Source organism: Centroberyx gerrardi, chromosome 21, assembly GCF_048128805.1.
Source record: "Centroberyx gerrardi isolate f3 chromosome 21, fCenGer3.hap1.cur.20231027, whole genome shotgun sequence".
In the NCBI taxonomy this organism is placed as follows: Eukaryota; Metazoa; Chordata; class Actinopteri; order Beryciformes; family Berycidae; genus Centroberyx; species Centroberyx gerrardi.
Genome location: NC_136017.1, coordinates 10,832,922 through 10,854,557, shown reverse-complemented (window position 1 = coordinate 10,854,557; position 21,636 = coordinate 10,832,922). Strand labels below are relative to the sequence as shown.

The 21,636-nt window shown below is 44.9% G+C and overlaps 1 protein-coding gene across 2 annotated transcripts in view; it reads left to right on the top strand.

Moving 5' to 3' along the window:
- The first annotated feature begins 788 nt into the window (after positions 1-788).
- The window catches only part of LOC139914666 (vang-like protein 1), a 49,830-nt gene continuing 28,982 nt past the window's right edge, over positions 789-21,636 (top strand). For both annotated transcript variants that reach the window (XM_071903031.2, XM_071903030.2), the window contains exons 1-3: positions 789-908; positions 12,788-13,066; positions 20,904-21,030. In XM_071903031.2, coding sequence (XP_071759132.1) covers positions 12,996-13,066; positions 20,904-21,030 — 198 coding nt within the window. In that variant the 5' untranslated portion in view covers positions 789-908; positions 12,788-12,995. The remainder of the gene's footprint in view (positions 909-12,787; positions 13,067-20,903; positions 21,031-21,636) is intronic.

Below are 21,636 nucleotides of genomic sequence, written 5' to 3'. Positions count from 1 at the left end.
ATTAGGTCATGGATACCAATTCTATAAGATTTTGTCCCAGGAACATCCTCCTTCCCACCTTACAAAAAAGGCACATGTGAATACGCACATGAATTCAAAGTACACTTTTTGGACACATTGGTTGCCATACATTAATTCTTTTTTTCACACTGTACTCTGACATCACATGCGACAGTTTAAACTTCAAATGTGAACATTTCGACTCATAGGTCAAAGGTGTCTTCTTTTCACGTGAGCTTTTTTTTCTTCACGTTTTCACCCGCCATTACATATGCCAATATTTGTTTCACATGTGAAAACTTAATGTCACATGCAAAGAGACAGTTCACAAGTGAAAATGTCATTTTCACGTGGGAAATGGGAAATTTCACGCTCACATAAACAACATGTGTCCAAAAAGCACATGTGCTTTGATTTCACATGACTTTTTTGTAAGGGCCATATGGGACGATATTTGTTATTGATTTAATCTTGAGTTATTTTTATACATTACTAAATTATACACTAATTGGGGTAACTAGAGATAGTGAAATGAAACTATTCCTCATTTTGCAGTGGGCCACCCTTGAACCCTCCTGACCCCTAAGGGCCCCACTTCGAGAACCACTGCTATAATTACTACCGCCCCTGTAACTACAACACATTAACTGAATCTTTATGCATAAATTTCACCTGTTTCATATTGGTATTCCATAGGAACAACGACACCCCCCCTAGCGCACTGTCTCCGTACTACACCCCCCCTACACTGAAGCACTGCCCCCTGTGAAATTCCTTACTGCCAGGGTGATTCCTACGGTTACCAAGGGCTGCTTCCTACTGTAGCCTGCCGTGTGCTTTGGGGCAAACTATTTTACCACCTCTGGATGAAATACCACCTACAGGAATGATATCTCCACCGTTAAAGGGTGAGTTGCCTTTTGAATATCGCAGAAGACACTGTCGATATGTATTCTGCAGTTGTTTGTGTGCGGGTTCAGTCAGTAGTGTGTGAAGCTCAGCCGTATGTAAGCTATAATGTCCTGTCTTGATTCGTGTAGCCTACAAAAATGTAGGTTACGGTGTCTACCTGTTTTATATACTCGTAACGAAGTGTGTCGGTCAGTGTTAGCAGGTTATGTGTGTGTTTTAATAGGAAAGTCTTGGGAACACGCCCTTGCTGTCTTTGCCTACCTGTATGAAAGGGAATGCTTTCAACTTGATTTGAATGCCCTCAAACTGCAGTCACGCCAACGGACAAACGTTGGTTGGGAAGTTGATCATATTTGTTTATTTTTTAACGGTTGTTTCGAGTTTGTTTCGCCCTCGAGTTCAACAATTAGACATTTTATCGTGGCTCTCGTATTCAGAAAGTCAGAAGCGTAGTTTGAATTCAAGGAAAAAGTCAACTATGTTTCACACGGTTGACTGGATCCGCATTACCCCGGCTGGTCTACCGCAGCTCAACTGTAAACTGTAACCTGCGGCGGCGGAGTTGAGGAGGACGGATACCTTGTGGCATTCTCCCCCTTGGAAAAAAAACCCCACACATCACATTACACCCGTTTGAAACACTTGAGAGACCACTGTGAAATGCGTAGGGAAAACAGGGGGGGCTTCCGAGGCCACGGTGAAACCAGGGAGTTTCCTGCCTCTAGGTCCGACTGTCTGTCGGGTCACAGGTAGGGGCTGGGCGGGCAAACCAGCTGGAGCTCCACCAGAAAACTGTAGTCGGGCAAAGCGAGAGGTATCACTCCTTAGCTACTTCCGTCTTCGGTAAAATCCCGCAGGGCAGACTCTACCGCTTCCTTTTTGGTTACTAGCCACAGAGAGTCTCATGTACGGTCCAGTATATTTTTTTGTGCAAGTATATTAGTATGTAAGGGTTTAGTAAGCTACTGATTGCGTTGTAAGACCTGGAAATCTCTTTAAATTGGTAAAAAATTGTTTAGCAGGTGCCTGTTTCACACAGGTGTAGTATGGTGACGTCAGATGTCTAATCAATATTCATGACGGGTCTTGCATAAATTAGCTGCTGGATTCCTTAGGTAGCTAGTCTATACTGTTTGGTGACTATGGACCATATTATTTACAAAAATTCTGAGTAGAAAACCTGCATCATCAAACCCGCAAAATCTTGTGTTCATGTATGTACAATACCAAGATCTAACAGCGTAAGCCAGGTAAACAGGTAAACAACAGGTAAAACACAAGTCCCAATAGAAGCATTGTTTATTTTATTAGTTTGAGCTATCGCTACATATCTTTGAACCTTTTTTAGTTGAATAACTAACACATAAATACTCGATGTATCCCTGTTTCTGAGTGTTAAATAAAATAAATAAAATGAAAAGACACAATTTCTGTCATGACATCACAACAATTAGCCTAAGTCTAGGCTATTTGTTAAAGCGTGGTAGGTAAGTTTGAAGGAAGCCAGGAAGACAAATGCACTTAGCCCCACCCTCCTTCCACTATCCATGAGCCAATAGCAATTGACATGCAGTTGATTGACAACCGATGCCAGAGCATCAAAATCTACATTGAAAGGAAAATAGCAGTGGCGCTATCCATATTGCAGAGATTCTGACATCTTACTCATTTATGTTCACCCAACATGGGGATTAAGTTGGCAAAAGCTAAATGTCAACTTCTAATTTTAGACAATTGTATGCATGTGCAAGATGGTTTCCACCTCCTATGTTGTTGCAGTCTAGCGGACAAGGGCTTCCATAGGCTGGAATAGGATATGAAGTCTCTGGATAGTTAAGTCCAGCGTCTTTGGCTCCTTCACCACCACTGAAACAATGAACATACAAGGATACAGCACTGTCTCACCAAAAAGACTCAAAAATAGCAGTTGAAATACTAAGAGTCTAATTAGTCATGAATGGCTCACCAGAGACATGATCTTTCACCTTTTATTTGGATCAATGCATCATTTGTTGTTATTTATTGTTGTCTGGGGACCACCAGGGGTCCTTGAGAGGGTCCGAGGCAAAGGGAGGAATAGCCTAATTTCAGTCTTATTTCACTCCCTATAGGCTTAAAAAGAGAATGTATAGGGATGACTGATGTCATCGTAGGTTTCACTGTGCCCACTGTTCTTACCACTAACTACTAACTACAGTAAAGGCAGTCATGCAATTCTGTACCAAGTCATATAGCTAACAACAAAAATCTTCTCAGATGGGGTTCCTTGGGAAACAGTCTTATCAAATTGGGGTTTGTGGTCAATAAAAGTTTGGGAGCCCCTGTTTCAGAGTACGCTGTTGCCACACTGCCCTTGTTACAGTTAACATTAATTACTTGAGGTACTGATGTGTGTTTAAATGTCAGTCGCTGCATCACCTGCAAATTAAAAGAAGACTGAATTAACTTGCTTGGCACACAGCCAGGCAGATTACATTCTACAGGGGAATGCATATAAAAGGTATCGGTTTTGGTCCATAGGGGCGTATCGAGTGAGTATAAACATAATTATTTCATTATGGTACATTTATTTTGAAAGAGTATTGTAAACCATGTCGAGAGTCAAATGTATTGCAACAGACACCATATCTCAGATCCATGATAGTTGTCAGAGCTTATAGGAAAAGCTGCATGGTGAAACCGGCTGACATTGTGAGAGCCGCGAGCCATGCTAAGTGGTGACAACAACTGTTTCTTCCTCTCCATAAATTATGCAAGACCCTCATTATCATAAGGTCTTTTATGTTTGGGCTGAGACTAACATCTGGAAGTTGTGTGATTATAGGTAGAATGTACAGGGATTTGACATCGTCTCCACTTCCCGTTTCAGTAAGCGGTTCTGGTTGCTCGTCTGCTGCAAAGAGAATATTTTAATGATGATGATGACGATAACTGTCATGAGCTCTGATGTGAGGTGTGTGTACTAGAGAGAGTGTGTGAGTGAATGGTATAGTGTAGTGAGAGAGAGAGAGAGTGTGTGTGTGTGTGTGTGTGTGTGTGTGTGTGTGTGTGTGTGTGTGTGTGTGCGTTCTCCCTTACAGAGCTCACAGGTTTGTGTTTACATAGCAATTGCAGAGACGTGATTTTACAGATTTCAGCATGTCATATTTTATGGACATCAAACTCAAATTTTTCTTTTTTTTATTGGAGATTAGAATTGTCCTGCTTTTCTGTGTTTGATCTTTTGCATTTAGAGGGCATAATGCTGTTTCCACACCACGGCCTATTGGTTGGCTGGCACAGCTGACCACAGTTTAAGAAGTGACTATAGTGTATACTTCTCCAAACTGGTATCTATTAATGTGAATGCAATTGTATTCCACACATTACTGTGTTTATGCTTATGTTGCCTAAGAGCATAATTGTATTAATATAACAAAAGTATACTGTTTACATGGGTATTGCCTTATTTGCATTGTTGTCTTCAGGCCCAATCACACAGAATGTGTTTTTAGCAGCAGAGTGTGGCCTTTTCTACTTGTTTTCAAAGTCAGTGAGGCTTTTTATACACTCTTTTTGAGTTGCTGGGTGCCTTGTGTTTTTCCGCTCTAGGCACCTTGCGTTTTTGGAAGATCGCCTTGAGCACCCCAAGTTGAAAAAAGCTCACGTTGGTTGTGCCGGCGCAACAAAACAGGCTTTTTTGTGATAGGGGTGCTCGTCAAATCTGCATGAAAAATCCACATAGTGAGAAAGACAGCAACTCCCAAGGATGGACTGCTGCCACAGTCTTCCTTTTTAATAAATAATGCTCACATTATTGTTTAAAACTGACACGTTTCGACATTGTCTTTATCCAAGTTTTATTCTTGAAGAAAGTTGTTTTTTTCCCTCCTGTCCCTCCTTACAATTTCACTAACCAGAGTTGTCATGAACTTAACAGAAAACAGCAGGCCTGGAGGAAAATTAGAAATCATGTCAACCTTACTCTAGCTAGCAGCTGGTTGAGTGACTGACAGATGATTGTCAGCTGATTCTGTGGTTCCCTAAGCAACAGCAACACAAAACCGCAAAACAAAAAAAGGCAGTGCGTGCGCCTTGCGTTGTTTAGCCTTCAAAATGCATTCTGTGTGATCAGGCCCTTCTGATGTGCAAGTAACAGTGACTAATGTGGATGCCGCTTAAGGTTGGGAGTCACTGTTAGTCAGAGCCGGTTCTTACTCACAGCACACAGGGAGAGGTGAGGAAAGCTGATCGTCTATAATTCCCACAGCCTTTGGCACAGCTGCACAGAAGATAGCCTGCATGTCAATGATCACCTTTGTCAGCAAGAGTGTCAGGACTAAATATCTACTAATCCAATCTGTTTGCATACTTGGCTAACCTTTTAGACGTTTACGGGACAATACACTCATTATACAGACTACGGATCTGAGGCCTCAATTGTTATGCCTCTCATGTATCTATCTGAGTGAATCCCCCTCAAGGTGCCGAATCAACCAGAAGTGTCTCTCTGTCTGTCGTTCTGCTTCCATGTGCCTCGCACGAGTCTTACCGAACGTCTGGAGGGGAAAGTGGGTGACACTCGGGAATGTTGATAGCATTCCTCAGAATTAATGGGCCTCATTTGCTCACAGTCACGGACGGCAACATTGCGAGCATGTGACCGGCCCAGACTTGGACTGCACATCGTGTCGCTTTCATGTTTCTTTCAGTCCCGGCGTGCCTCGTGACTGTGCCGGTCATCCATCACGGTGTTACCCTCTCTTTCGCTGAAGTGAAGTCGTTATTCCCCACGTGCTGGTCGCCTCTCGTTATGGTGTGAGGAGATGTGTTATCCTGGTGGTAAAAGAACAACAGAGACGAGGGCGTCTTGGTTGCGGAGGGAGCGAACCAGAGGAAGAAATGTCTGTGTGCATCTGTCAGTGAGAGAGACTGAGAAAGACACAAACGAGCTGCATGTTGATGGTCGGAAGCAAGAGCAGCAGGCTAAAGTAAAATCATACTGATCGTGTCTGTTTACTGTCAGGAGAGATGCGTTGAGGATGTCAGGTCAAATTTCAGAGTCTGGTTATCTTGAATAAGTAATTTGCTCCTGTTTTAATCGTCATCGTTGGTAGATATGTTGGAGAGCTTTTCCATCGAGCAAATAAAGGTCATATACGCCATTAACTCTAAACGCTGATGAGCTTTTAATAGCCTCTTTGTTCATTCAGTGGGAGGGTATCGCTGCAAGCCCACGTGACCTCAACAAATTCAGCCCAAATGATTTCAATCAGTCTGGTGGAAACTGGTCGTCATTTTGCTCCTGAGCGTTCGTCTGTTGTTGTCCACTTTTGCTATGCTGACAGTGGTTGTATATTCCTTTTGACAGAGGAGAAATTTCTCAAGAGTGGATCCGTGTGATTACTAGTTTTGGAACAGTGGAGGAATCTTGATTCTTGCATTTTTAAAAAGACTTGCCTCAAAGGCTGTGGGATTTTAGGATTAATCATTGGTCAGAATAAATCACTAACGCTGGAGCTGCAGAGGCCGTGGCTTTTCACTGCTAATCTGCAAACGGAAGGAAGGGTGAATGACTTGACTGGACCGAGGACTCAAACGAAAACATAACGGACCACCTTATCTGGTTCATTAGATAGTTAATTTGCCACTTTACACGAGGCAACTGGAACTACTTCTGTTTACTGCTTGCCTCCTACTCATTTCTTCAGAAGAGGTCATTTTGCGGTGCAGCGCCCCTGGAGGTTCAGTGACTTCAGACCGTCTGACCACAGCGATTTCAGTGCAGCCGACTTCACTCGGAGTCGGGTTGGAACAGGCTGTCATTTCGGTTCCTGAATGTTTGTCTCTTGATCCTTTGTTGTGCTCTAAAAGTGGGTCATACTCTCTGGACAGTGGTGTAATTTTGCCTCCCGTGTTTCAGGGTGGATCTCCATGCTGCGAACTTGTTTTGTAACAGCATGGTAATCTGCTGGAGGAGCTGCTGGAGGCATGGCTGTCAAATGAGGAAACCATGAGCGACCTGCCGGAACCCAGGATTTGAATGAAAAGATAGCTTTATCTGGTTCATTAGCCACACTGGATTATCCACTGTTCATTGTGGACGGGGGATTAACTCCATATAGAGGATATTTCTTGAAGATCGGATCGGATTGGATAGAATAGACTGTGGAGTAGAGAGTTGGTAAGTGAGTCAGCCTGTGTGCTCGCTGTGAAACTCACTGATCTTAACGCTCCCTTGAGTTTCCCCCTAAATAGCTTCAAAAAGGTCAGAGTCGTACATTATTCTTTATCAGCTAAAGCTGTCATTCTAAAGCTTTTTCTTCAAATTAGGGCATACATACATTATATACAAATCTAAGACAGCAGTTTAGAATGGCATCACTATTATCTTGTCTTAAGGTGAGCATGCAGTTCTCCAGTTTGGGCAGTTGTCTGTTTATTTTATGACTTAGGTAGGGCTGGGCGATATTGACAAAATCAAATATCACAATATTTTAGACCAGATACCTCGATATCGATAATGTGACGATATTTTGGGGATGAGTATTTGTGCTTTCATAAGATATAACACAAGAAAATGTTGAACATTAGTAATGATCATTAGTAACCAGTAGTGTGTAATCAGTAATAAGTAATGTGGATATGATCAGCAGAACAGGCTAATAAGTTCAGAAAATTGAGTCACTTTACTGTAACGCAGGAAGAAGTAACATTTAAGTTATTTCACAATATTACAATAACCAAAATCCCAGACGATATCTAGTCTCATATCACAATATCTATATTATACGATATATCGCCCAGCCCTATGTGCAGGTAATGTGACATTACATCAAGGACTGTGATTCAAACCAATCTCCTCACCATCTATGGATACTTTCCCAGGCAAGTCTGCTAGTCGCCTGAATATACAGTATATGCTACACTACATACAAAAGCAGCCATTTCAAAGGCAGTGTCAGTGTCTAGGGTTTTCTCGTGTCCATCCACAGTCAAATCTTGCCAAATATGCCCGACGTGAAGTGTGCAGCCGAGCGGCACCGGTTGTTTACTGTGGCTGATGGCAGCAGCAGATGTCCCATGGCTGCAGTGCAGCTCCGCTCTGTTGTCTCCGTCTCCGCGCTCCAAGATGAAAGCGCTTTCTTGGGCTGTTTACGCGAGGTTGTTTGTTTGCTCTCCCCGCTCAGGCCTCTGGATGTTTACTCTTTCGCTGCTCCTCGAGTGTAGCGCTCGCATTGTCACACCTGTGCGCTTGTGGGTGTGTACTTCTTTGAAAATACACATTGTAATATGAAATACACCTGTTTTTTCCAGAATATAGTTTTATTTTCCTGAATATTTTACTTTTGTTATCCCCCCCAGAACTTTCAGTTTGGTGTTATTCTGAGTCTGAATTTTTGTATTTTTTGTGCCTTTTTCTCAGCAAACTGGGAAAACATACGATTCCCATGCTGTGTTACCTCACAAAAATTGGGATATAGTGAGAATTTTTCTTGGACCATGGGGTTTTTTTTTTGTACAAAGTGGATAAATATGGCCTTGTGAGACACCATCCCCTTCATGCTTGATTGCTGTGATATCGTTTTACCCTTCCTCCTCTGTCAGGTCTTGCTGTCAGTGTTTGCCAGTACAGACAGACAGGACAGACAAGCCAGCAGCGCAGCAGGGGTCTTGGATTACTGTGAAAAACCTGTGAGGGCTCCCTCCCTTCTAGCGCAGGGGGATTCCTGTTTCAGCCTTGGAGTCTCTCCCTGTAAACTTGAAGTGGTTCCACTCACTAATCTTCCCAGGCATGGCAACGACAGAAACCACATGTAAGAACACCCATATATCCTGTTTCAGTTCAATCTAGACCTCAGAGCTGGGCTGCTGTGTGGATAGGCGGTTTTGCATTTGCAGGGAGTATACAGTCCGCTGAGAGCATCTGAAACAGTCGGAGATGATGCGTGCATGACGATGCGCTACCTCAGAGTGGCCGTTATTTCCCTGCATCACTGTGGTCACTCCAGGAATTTAGGACTAAATCGATCATATTCTAGCCTAGCCGCTCTGTTTTTTTCATGCTTGCACTCTGTCTGAACCCGGACCACGCACTCGTTTACCCCTATTAATCCCTCATTTAGCCCCGTTGGCCCTCGCTTTTAAGAGGATTAACACAGGTGATGGAAATGCCTCTGTGATGGTGTCCAGCTTGCTTACTGCCCACTGACCCAAAGACAAAATTATAGAAGTACGAAGGCCTGACCACATACCATCCTGGTCTAGGGCTCCTAAAACCTGGGGATGGGGCCAGTTCAACATGTACATTGGAAGTACAAATCATTTACTAATGTAATACAGCTGTCTCATTCATTTCTTTATAGACTCTGGGTAAAAGAGCCTTTTTAGAGCAAAACAGGTTCTGAAAAACATCCACTTGCTGAATTAACTGAAATGAAAGGAAACTGATCCTGTCCCTGCTTAAGACATTTTTACGCCATTTTTACGCCAGAGAGAATAAAAATGATGCTAATGCTAAAAAAAAAAGCCTTTTGGAAAACCTCTCTCCACCTTAAGTATTTAGTGGGAATGGTAATGCAGCTGGCTGAGGATGAGACTGCGGAAAACCAGTTGAGGGAGGATTTGTCACCATGTGAAGATGATTCAGACATTTAAAATGATTTGTAGATGAGCATAACCAAATATGCCGTTGTGCAACCTTCAAAGGATTTTTAGAGGACCCGATGACAAGCATGTGCACACACACACACATGCACACACACAGACAGACCATCCAACACCACACAAACGCTCCCCAGAATTGGGTCACACTTCATGTTTTGTGCCTCACAGTATTTTTGGACCCAGTCTTGTCACATGTGTGGTTTTCCTCTCTAAGTGGCAAATAAGGATGGCAGTTTGGGCACTGCAGCCTGGCTGAGTGTCTCTTTTTCCCGAAGCAACTGTTTAAACCCAGTTATGAAAGCAGAAAAACGGGGATGTCCTATGGGGGAGACAGTTTGCTCCATTTTCTCACCGTCTTTATTGTGACTGCAGCAATAAATCAGCATGTTTTTAGTGCTTGCGTCAGGCGCTCTGGCCTGAAAGTTTCAGTGAGAGTTTCGATGGACAGGCACACTGCAGCTTCAAAACACGTCAGGGCCAACAGGATGTATCTGGAGCACTCTGGATGGTTGCAGATATTCAAAAATAGAATAATGTTGCCACCAAAAATATTACTGACGGACAAAAGTTTTTGACCCAAACAGGTTTTCATCACTTGACTTTAAAACTGTGTTTTTCTGTAGTTTTGTGGAGCTGTAATACTGTGAGCAGGCCTGTTTTTCAATATCTACAATGTTATCTCTGTCCAGGGGCAGTAAGAAAAGTGAATGTGCATATAGCTTTTTTTGTTCTTTGAGAAAAGCCCTCTGGTTAATATCAGCTCAGATTTGGGTCAGCTACACATGTCCTCCACTCCATAGGGGTTATGGGAGTTCATGCCCAGTGGAGGCAGACTGGCTCAAAGTGCACATGTATGGCAGAGTGTGTGCTCTCTGTGCAGAAACATGATTTAGGTCCTTTTGAGTTAAGTTTTAACTAGCTGGCGTCTACGCCGAGACTTCATATTTTTCATCTCGCCCACAGCGGTTTGAGAATGTGTGGGTGTGTGTGTGTGCGCGCATGAATGTGCATGGCATGAGTGTGTTATCTCTTAACAACCATGCCCTAAGCTACCTATGAGTCACATTTCTCTTTCTCTCTCCCATTGTTACTTGACCATGTGCATAATCTCACTCGTTTGATCCAAATTAATCTTTTATTCATTCTCGTATCGCCTCCCCCACGCCTCTCCTTTTTTCCTTTGCCATATAAGACCAAATGTAAACCATCTTCGCCCATTTACTCTGACCAAACCAAATCAACGGCACCCAATAAATGGCCTCTTATCGTCCCACATCCCCTCTTAATGCAGCCTGTAAACCCTCCACCTGCTCCAGGGACTACGTATGGAATTAGTTTTGTGAGCTTTTACTGTGCCTTTGATATTGCAATCTATTTGATGCTTGAGTTGACTTTGCGTCTGCAGATGGTGCCGTCAGCGTTTTTACTGCACATTGATCCTCTTGGGGGAAAGAATGCAGCTTGATTTGAGGAAATGCCTGGAAATGACTTAATTCAGGTCCAATCAACTGCCGCAATTCCCCTGAAACGGGCGATGCTAATGATTAATGCAATCATGGTGCTGTAAATCGCTTTGGGTAAAAGCGTCTGCCAGAAGGATCGATTAACAGTATAGAGTGCGTATATGTTACAATACAGAGTTACATGTGTTGTGGGAAGTGTACCTCCCTGGACATTTACTTTGGTCTTTATGTTTGTCGATGGGTGCTGTTCGCATTTTTGACCTGTAGTATTGCTGGCTGCGGTGTCACCACATAGGAATGCTGCGCAGAGACAAGGCAGGCTGTTAAACACAAACTGCTACTCTCTCCTCCTTTCCCCTCCTCCCTCCCCTGTTGAGATGGCTTCTATTGATAATGCTGGACTAGATTTGGAGGGGTGAAGTGAGGTAAGATAGGGAGGAGAGAGGTTGGGAGAAGCAGCGTGGAGCGTGTTGGCTAACCTTTGAGCAGGACTGGGCAGTGGATACAAAAACATGATGATATCAATATTGACTATGGAAATTTCTAAATCACACAAAGCTAGAATATTGTTTTTGAAGGGAAAGGTTATCCAAGCCTCCTAAAAAGGCATTCTGGTCCTTTGGGTATACAAATCAAGTTACACATCACTGAAAATGGTTCATTATTTTCAGATTAAGTAATAAATGATGTATCTTTTATCCCATGCTCTGAGCATTGCTACGATAGTTTGGCTCACATAGAGCACAATGGTGAAAACTTAACATGCAAAAACCAGTGATTGCCTTTTTCACTGAATCATATATTGTTAGTGTTAGATAAAATATAAGCCTATTATAACTCTGAACATGCAGCTCAAATGAGAACAGATGATTTGTTTGGACCAGCTGTGTGTATTCCTCCTTATTTTATTTTGCCATCATGTTTTAAGAACTAACACTCCCTTATACTCGCTCCCAAAAGGTAAGACCTTTTTTTATCGAAGTTTTCTTGTATGAAGGAGGTTTTTATCTTCGCCGGAGTCTCACCACATTCATCGTCTCAAAGGTTGTCGGTGTCAGACTTAAATTGTTTGCAGTGCGCCAGAGATTTAAAACTGCCTCTGAATAACAGTTGTCAGCCAAATGGGAATGGGAGCAAAAGCTGCTTCGCGGTAGCAGTTTTCTTTTTTCTTGAACGCGCGGCTGGGATCTAACCTCCTGAGTGCCGTCTAAAGTAGGGTGTTGGTGCTGCGGAAGGTTGTAGCTGGAAGATACTGATTTAATGCAGCTAGAGATAAACACAGGCTCACCCAGCCACTTATGTAGGAGTCGGGGAAGTAACACACACATTAAATGGTAAAAATAGATGGGATGAAAATGCTTGTGAATTGAGAAATAGGGTGATAAATTGTAAAATGATTTGATATATCAAAGATGATTTGATGAAAATAGAGGTGATTTGATAGAAACAGCCATTTATCACCACTGTATCATTCATCATTTAAACAAATAGCCTATTGTTTAAGGAAGAAAAAATCTACAGTTTGGATGGGAATTCACAAGGGGAGCTGACATGTATTTGAAGTACAGACGCTCCTCTTTATGTTTAGTTGTTAGTGTGAACTGACCCTTGCTGTCTGTTTGATATTCTGTAATGCTCTTTATTCCATGTCAGACACTGTCTCACTCTAGCTGGCTCCTCTCTTGGTGTAACAGTCATATATGGGCAAGTTTCCCAGACAGCATTTTTGATTCCAGATCCTCTGTCTCTCTCTCCCTCCCTGCCAGGTTGATGTTTCCTCGCCGGGCGCCCCCAGGGTTGCTTTCCAGACCGACTCCCGACAGCTCGCCGCCTCTGTCAGTCTCCTGAGTGAGCCAATCGATCGCCTCTCGCCCCGACGAGACCGCCCACAAGGTTCCGCTGTGCCTGCCGGCGGTCGAGCCTAGCACCCTCTGTGTTGGCCTCGGCCAATCGCCTGGGCAGGGCCGCATCGCCATGGACACGGAGTCCACCTACTCGGGCTACTCCTATTACTCCGGACGCTCCCGGGGGTCCCATCGGCACGGGTGAGGCTAGATCCTACTCTGTCCATAATTCTGTTTCTGTGTTTCTATCTCTGTCTCTGGAGTGAGTTTTATTAGGGAAAGTTTGGGGTGGCAGGGTGGCCTTGTGGTTAAAGAGACCGCACTTCAACTGGGCGTCCTGGGTTCAAGCCCCATGTCGGCAAGCATCCGCCCTGCCAAAGTGTCCTTGAGCAAATTACTAAATCCCCACCAGCTCCACAGCTGCTGCTCTGTCGCTGATCTTGCACTTTGACCTGTGAAGTGAAAGTCTTTTACCATTTATCTACTGCACCAGGATTTCTCTCTTTACCTTTATTCCCTCTCTTACCCCTAACTTTGCTCTGACTTCCCTTATCTTCCCTTTCCCTAATTCCCACACCCCCCACCGCATTCCCACCTTCCGTGTCTCCCTATCTGCCTCTCCGGCCCGGCATGTGCGGAGCCCAGGGCCAGCGTAGGCCCATTAGTCTGTCAGCGGCGAAATGGCTGCGGCTGACAGGACCTCAGGAAGGCAGCGGGAGACAGGTGCCAAAGAGGCCCGGCTGACTGATGGCTCAGCGGATACGTTGAGAGCCGGAGATTGAGATGAGAGAAGAGGAGAGGAGAGCGTACGAGAAAGAAGAGGCTCCTGTTCCACAACAGCCCCTCCCTCGTCCTGACAGCCCCCCGTCCCGCTCGTTCGCCATATATCTCTCTCGCTCTCCATAACTCTCACTCGTTCCCACCGCCACCTGTTGCGGTTGAGGGGACCCCGCTTCCCTTGGGGGGTTTTGTGAAACTCTCTCCTTCAGTGCCCTTACTTTCTCTCTCTATCGACCGCTTTCTCGTCGTCATCTTTTTGTCTCGCGTCTCAATTCCCTTCTCTCTTTATCCGCCTCGCTCTCTTTTCCCTTATCTCTCTCTCTCGCTGTTCTCCTTTCCCACGTGTCGTACCCTCTCCGGCGCTGCTGTCGCTCACTCCTCGCTCCCATGCGTCCGGCCGTGATGAAAACGCAGCAGCTGGCCTCTCTCGTTCATCTCCACTTGACCTCCTCCGTCCCTCCCCCCCCTCCCTCCCCCCTCTTGACTGGATTCTTCGGTACTCTCTAAGGATGGGTCAGCGCAGGCGTATCACTTGTTCTCCGCCTCGCATTCCCCGGGGCAGGAATTTGCCCTTGTAGCTCAAAGTTACACGGAGCAAAAGTGCTCTCACTTCGTTTGGAATCAAAAAGAAGGGGGGGGGGGGGTGTTTGGTGGTTTGGATGAGGTTGGGGCGGCGGGGGGAGGGGCTTCTCTCCCCTGCCTCTTTTCCTGTATCTGCAGCCCTTCAAGTGAGTGACAGGAAATTGGAGAGGAACATATGGGCATCCCTGCCAGGCGCTTTTCCGCTCCTCTGCTCCTCCGCTCCCGCCACGGCTGTGCCAAGGCCACCGGCTGGCCTCTAATTTGATATACAAAAGCGAAATTGTTGCCTTTGAAACCCCTCGCCGTCCTCTTCTGAAGGTAATCCTTTTACGCCAAGGGGTGCCACGCATGAAGCAGCTCTGGATCGCCGTCGTCTAATTACATTGATGCCAGGGACAGATTCGGGCTCGCGGGAGTGTGTTCATCTCTTGTGCGCATGCGTCCACACAAATAGACACACAATCATATTAGCCTGCCATTGTGTGTTTGTGTGTGTGTGTGTGTGTGTGTGTGTGTGCATGTTTTGTGAATCAATCTTAAACATAATTTGTTAGAGGATAATGGAAGAATGGAATGGGATTGGCTTGCGTTTTAATAGCTGGCAGTAACAGAAGGCGGAGGGTTTTTGGAGTTGTTCCCTCACATGGCGCTGGCTGGCTTCATGCCCCCCTCCTGTGTCAAACAACCCTCACACCCAACTGGTGTCCATATCACCAGCATACTTACACCAAAAATTCCCCTGGCTCTTGAGTCATGGCAGATCTGTCCATGGTCATTGCACTTTGACAAAGGCTGAGGCAAAACATGTTGATGAGACCAATTTCTTTATTTGCATGTAGAGAATCTTGATGATGAAAAAGCAGTTTCTGCATATATCGCAAGTCATATTGCAATTGTAATATTCAGCAAAAGAATTGCAATGTCATATCATGTCAATATGATCTGGCTCAGCTGTAAGCCTACTCAACAGCCCTCTCTACTTCACCCTATCTAAATTAAATAGAAAATCAAAAAAGAAAACAACTCAAGAGTTTTTAATCTACTTTAATGATCTTGTCGTGACGGTTTGGTGTTAAGCCACTTTAAGTAAGTTACTTCAATAAGTTCTCCAAAGATTGGCTCCTCTACTCTACGTCAGTTTAGAGTATTTCAATGATTATTAAATTGCAAATCTCATATTAGCAGCTAGTCATGTGGAAAATTGGTTCTTTTGATTGGTAGAACACCAATTATATAGCAGCACACTGCATTCACATGGGACTAAGTGGTTAATTTAAGTTAATTCATTCACAGTTATAATACCACTTGCAGGTCCCTGGATGATACCCCTCTTGGGTCAGTGCACTTTTGAAGGAGACTTTTTTTATATGCTGGAAGTTGACAGACGTACAAAATCTGTATATTTTGTTTCGGCTTAGTTGGTCTGAATGTTGTTATGATAGTAGGGCAGGATGTGAAGATCGGACTACTTTTTGCAGTCAGGGCCTCTAAACTTTTAAACAATCTACCTGAGGAAATATGATCAGCAAACTCTTAAAACTTAAAACTCATTTTTATAAACTTGCATTTAACTGGTAATGTTTTGTTACTGTTGTTATGCTGCAGCAGTGTTGTTCATTTGTTTGTTGGGAGTCTAATATGGTTTGTGGATTTTACTGGTTCGGCCTTAATGAATAGCTGCTAATGGAGTCAGCAGCGCAAGTCCTCCCTGCATTATTATTTTATAGCACTTGCAGATATAGTTATTATTACTTCATATTATAACTTCATTTCCTCTAAAAGTGTGATCAAACTGTGATCCTAGATGACTATTCCTACTTTGAGACACTTTGTGAAAGCGGGCCCAGTGTATTAAGGTTTCCCAGCCTGACCTCTCTGGGCTTTGGGGACTCACCGTCACTGGTATGTGTCGCCTAACTGTAGTGTTATCTGTATGAAGCTAATCCTGGCAAGCAGCCAGGCCGCAGAACTGCTTATCACACCCAGCGCCCAGGGCCCCTCCACCCCAACCTGTGTCAACATGAGACCACGCACGCTAACACCGTCACTAGATTTGCTTTAGCCAGTCGCTCACTTAGCAGTGTAAAGCATAGGCTGAACGGCTGTGTCCACCAGGAAGTTTGAAATGAGTTTAAGAAAATGTAACTTTGTGGGACTTATTAAGATTAATGTTTTATATCAGGGGAATAAGCCGCCGAACTGTGAAAGTCAAGTCAGCTTAAATAGAATATCTAAAAGTTGATGATAGCGAAAGAGGGTCATGATCAGCCTTATCCATCATCAGCCACAAGCTGTATCATTATCTCACTGAGTGTCTCTCTGTAATGTGATTATGGGTTTGAGATGACTTAGCTGAGTGTGTGGTTGGTCATTTTTTATTTGGCTTCACGGCCAAGGCTTCCACCGGCTCCTTTGGCTCCGAGCGCTGCATTGACACCGGCTCTGTGTCACACAGGTGTGCGGTTTGGCCTGCCAGCCATGCGGAGAGAGAACAAATTGATCCGCAGACATTTTGGCGTGCCGTGTTAGTTGGCGCTATTTCTGCAATTCCCATCCTGCCACCCCTCTCTGTGAGGTGGAGAGTGCGATCACAGTCACACTCATCCTCAGGTGTTACAGTGAAACGCTGCTCCCAGAGCCTTGGCAGGGCTCTGTCCCGGCATGCCAGGCGTCTCTGCCCTCACAAGACCCCTCCTCCCTCCTCGCCGCTCTAAAAACCCATACCTGTTTCAGTGAGCCACGCTGGAAGTCAAATTCCATTAATCAAATCATAGCGCAGCACGCAGTCGGAATACCAACGAGGCTGCTGCATGCTAATGAGGCAGGAAGAGGATGTGGGAAGGGGGAGGAAGGAGGCGAAGGTGTGTGTGTGTGTGTGTGTGTGTGTGTGTGTGTGTGTGTGTGTGTGTGTTGGGAGGGAGTTTTACACACAGAACGATCCGCCCAGAAGCTTGCTGAAGGGGGAGTGGGGAGACGGAGCTGGGGGAGGGGAAGGGTTGGTACATAGAGGCCAATCTGTTCAAACCACTCCCTGGCTGCCCACAGGTCTGGCTGCCTGTGTATCATCTGTCTATACACTTTCTGGCACATTCAGAAGATCACATACTTCAAAATGCTTGTTCCCAGTTTCATCATTTGTTGCTGTCCAAGTTACATCATCCTTGCGCATCTTCCTCTGCACGCTGTTTGACACAGCAGCATGGGGAGAACCAGGTGTTCCTTAGCCTTTTGCTCAGCACTACAGCACAACTTCCACAATGAATCATGCTGTGCAGGGATATACAAAAACCCACCCTTGGATACTCTTTCACTGTTAGATATCATCAATATGTGATGCTCAGTGCATTCCAGGAGTTATTTAGTGATGAAGTGTAGGTATACCCACTTTCCCTCAGCCTGCCTCGTCTGCCTCTACTTCAGTTAGTGATTTCCAACAGAGAAGGGGGTTCTCTCTGCTGTTAATGTACAGGTGGAGGGAGCGATAGTGTAGTAAGTTTTCCAGCTGAGAAAAAGTGAGAGTCGACAGACAACAATGCCATGGTGTGCTGTTCCTTCGGTTTAAATTACAAAACAGCCGTCGAAGAGGGTGTTGTATTTCACTCACTACTGACAACACATCTACAAAGATGCAAGCTGTGGCTGCATTGCATTCTGGTCTAGTGAAGCTGCTGTCAGTGGAGAAATTGGTATCTCTTCCTCTTCTACGATGGATTTCTCCCTGTATGATTGTTGAACATCGGTGCAAAATAGTGAGTCTAGATAGAAAGAAGCCCTTGTTCTTTGATCCTGAGGGACTGACACCAAAACCTGATGTTTACTGTTGATGTTTTAAATCGCTGAATTTCTTTCTGCTATTAACCTCCATTGTAGCTGTGCTGAAAATATCAAAATATTGGTTACTTTTGGCCAGTTAACTGCAGGTATACACAAAAAAATACATGGAAAATACACCACCAAATAACAAAACAGGCCCAGAAATGCAAGATACATCACCAGTAGCTGCTTTTCATAACAGTGTGAAAGAGATTTAGGGTGGATTTTTCCTTGAAGACAATTCTGCTACACACCATTCCTTACTTAGCTGCCACTTCCCCATTGCCCGTCACCCAGAGCTGCTTATTATTCTGCTGCTGACTCTGAAGCAGGAGCGCTGCAGTGTGAGCCTGCCGCTCCTCCCAGTCTCCTCCCTTTTCCCTCCCCTGCAGCGCTCCTCCCCAATTAATGACCCTAATCACTGACAGCATCTGAGTGATGATCACTCTCGGAGGAATAACCATCGCTATAGTAATGCTGATCGCCATAATATATTTAAAGGCTAACATCAACCTCCTAATCTCCTGGATTTATTAGATATGAATATGTCAGTCACCCTGTCAGTGAAGAAAGTTGCTGCAGGCTGTGGAAAAATATGTAAATGTAAAAGCATTTTTTTTCCACAAACTCCAGGATTCCTTTCTTGAGATGCCCATGGCACCAAGATAATAATCTACACTTGTTTTTTTTTAAGCACAGAATGAATGATTAATGTTGACGATGTAAGTTTTAAATCACAGCGCACTTTGATTTTGGTTTTAAATGAGCCGAAATATGAACCACTCTGTCTGTTCTCGCTGTGTGTGGATTTGAAGAGTTAGTTGCCGTTGTGATTTTTCTGTAGGAAACCGTGTCTCACGTCCAAGGCCTGAAAGGGAAGTACAAGAATAGAGGCGGGAAACAGAGCAGTGAACTCCCTTTAATCAAAACACCCACATCCAATAGAGCTCTATTGGACTGTAGCATTTACAGCGCTGTCAATCAAGCTGTTTCCCTCATTACCCCTGCAGACAGGATATCCTGTACATTATGGCTGAAAACCGTTATTGTACAAGTGAGTAGTGTTCAAGAGTCACTTGAGTGTTGAGTCGTCACTACTAGTTCAGTATTTAAGGCTTATTAGGCTTATTCAGTATTTAGGGTTATTTATGGGCACCAGATCTTATTTATGTGTCAGACTTTGTTTCGTCCTGTTTTTCTCTCTTTCAATCTGTCTCTTTTTTTTCTTTTTCCCTGCCTTTGAATGCAAGTCATATTTAGGTAAATGGAAAGGATGCGTAACACGAATCTCTGCCGCCCAAAGCTCAACAGCGGTTAATGAAGCCTGGAGGGGAAAAAACGACACAAGAAAACCCCTCCAGTGTTGTGGAAATCAGATTTGTTACACTTCTGTTCTGATGTCGCTCATACAAAAGAAGTGATTACCATTAAACAACACGCTTAGAGACAGCAGGAAACTTAATTAGGCTAGACAAAGAAAGCAGCATCTAGCAACATCCTTTATCCTCTTTAGACATGCTGCTGAAAGAGGCATTTTGAATCATAAGAAGCATGCAAGAATAAGATGATTCCCCCCCTCTTTCTTTCTCCACTTGTCCATTATGTTTACCCAGTAATCTCTTTAGAGCATCTTTAGCATTTAATATCTATATGAGATCTGACAGCGTCGGCTCTGGGGTCCGTCTATCTCGCATCCAATCTCTATGCGCCTTCCACCAGCTCTCATACAGAATACCTGGGGGATAATGGAATATACAGTTTGCAAAAAAATACTCAAGGTATTTTGCATTTTGCTGCATCAGACCTCAAAATACACCCAAAAAAAGAAACCTGTTCAGCCAGTTCTGCAGCGTTTTGATCTGGCCCTACTGTGCTGCGCTTAGCATTTCACTGAATCTATATAATACGTATATCCAAGATGGCAGCAGCCGGAGGCGAAGGGGGGACAGATGAGGGATTAACTGGGGCTGCTGAGCTTTCTCCCTGTCAGGTCCGTGGTAATGGAGCCGCAGAGTGGGCACCGTGCCATGTGGCGCCGGGGATGCTGGGAGGAGGAGACAGAGACCCTCCCGTTCACGCCGTACACACAGGATTAGGGCTCCAAGGGGCCGGGAGCGCAGGGGGTCAGCCCCGCTAATGGAGCTCATATGTTGGAGCTCGTAGTGGAAAAGAGGGATAGAGTGCCCCATAGAGAGAGAGGGATGCAGAGATGGAGGGAGGGGAAAGTGGGGGGGGGGGGGGGTTGGATGGAGCGAGGAAGGATGCGGAGAGAGGGAGGGGATGATGTGGGGCAGAGTTCACATGTGCTTTGTGCTTGTTTGGTCATTAGAGATGAGACGGAGGCTGAAACAAAGCGACACGCTTTCATTTCTCCACCTTTACAGCAGAGCCAGCAGGGAATGGCTCTGGTCTTATCTGACTCAAACAGCAGTCCCCTCACTCTCTCTCTCGCTCTCTCTCTCTTTCTCTCTCTCTCTCTCTTTGTATGTACAGTGTGTTTATGTATGTAATGCTTTGTCACGTCCAGCATGTGTCTCTGTGACTTGTTTGTTTGTTGCCCTCTAAGCCCTACCAGACGTTTGCTGTGAAATAAGAGGAATGAAAGCCAGAAAAAGTTTAAAGGCCGGGGGTATTAAGGTCGTCATGGATAACGCTGTGTAATTCTGTCGGGAGGGGGAAAGAGAAAACAGAGCGACAAAGAAAAAATAAAGACAGAAAGACGAAGATGAGACGCTCATTTTCTGATGCATTGTGTCTGGTAGTCATGATCAACAATATGTGTGCTGGTAGGTTGTCATGGCAACATGGTGGCACCGCTAACCTCACCCTGTCTGCTTGTTTTTTTGTTTTTTTTTTCCATCAGGGAGCGAAGCCGCGACCGCCACAAGTCCCGCAGTAAAGACAGCCGCTCAGAGAAGTCGGTAACCATTAACGCGCCACCGGCAGAGCCGCTGCTGGGCGACTCGGCTGTTCGGGGTGAGGAGGTCCAGGTAGGACTCAGCACCCTGTGAACACCGCACTCACACACACTCCTCCATGACCCAACCACTACCACAGCCTCTCCCATTACAGAACCACCCCACAATTACCATACACTGATCAACCAGCACCCACAAAAACTATTCTTAAACACCACACCACTAGTCTCACTACCACTTCCACCCAGCTAACCCCAAAGTTACCCACAATTACCGTACAATCTCCTTACATCCAATCAACCAGCTACAGGTTGCTCTACTGATGCCTCTAAGACAGTGTGACCCTGCAAGTCTGTTTCACAAGGGATTGAGAGCACAAAAGATTAATCAGTCAGTAGTCAAAATGAGGTGGAATGATAATTGTGTTTATCTGCCTGGGCTGGGACAGGCCATCTGGCATTTCAGGGCAAAAGCCAGAAGGGCCAGTCCACTTTTGGCAAGTTCTGGGCTGTCCTTTTCAGGAAATGTATTGGTGAGAAATATTTGCGACAGGATATGGATGCAGCAGGCTGCTTCTCTGGTCATCGCAACATCACCCCTTCCCTTTTGTCAGAGGGAAGCGCTTGATTTGGCTTAAGGGAGCAGGTGGGTCAGCGATACGGGCCGGTGCAAGGTGGG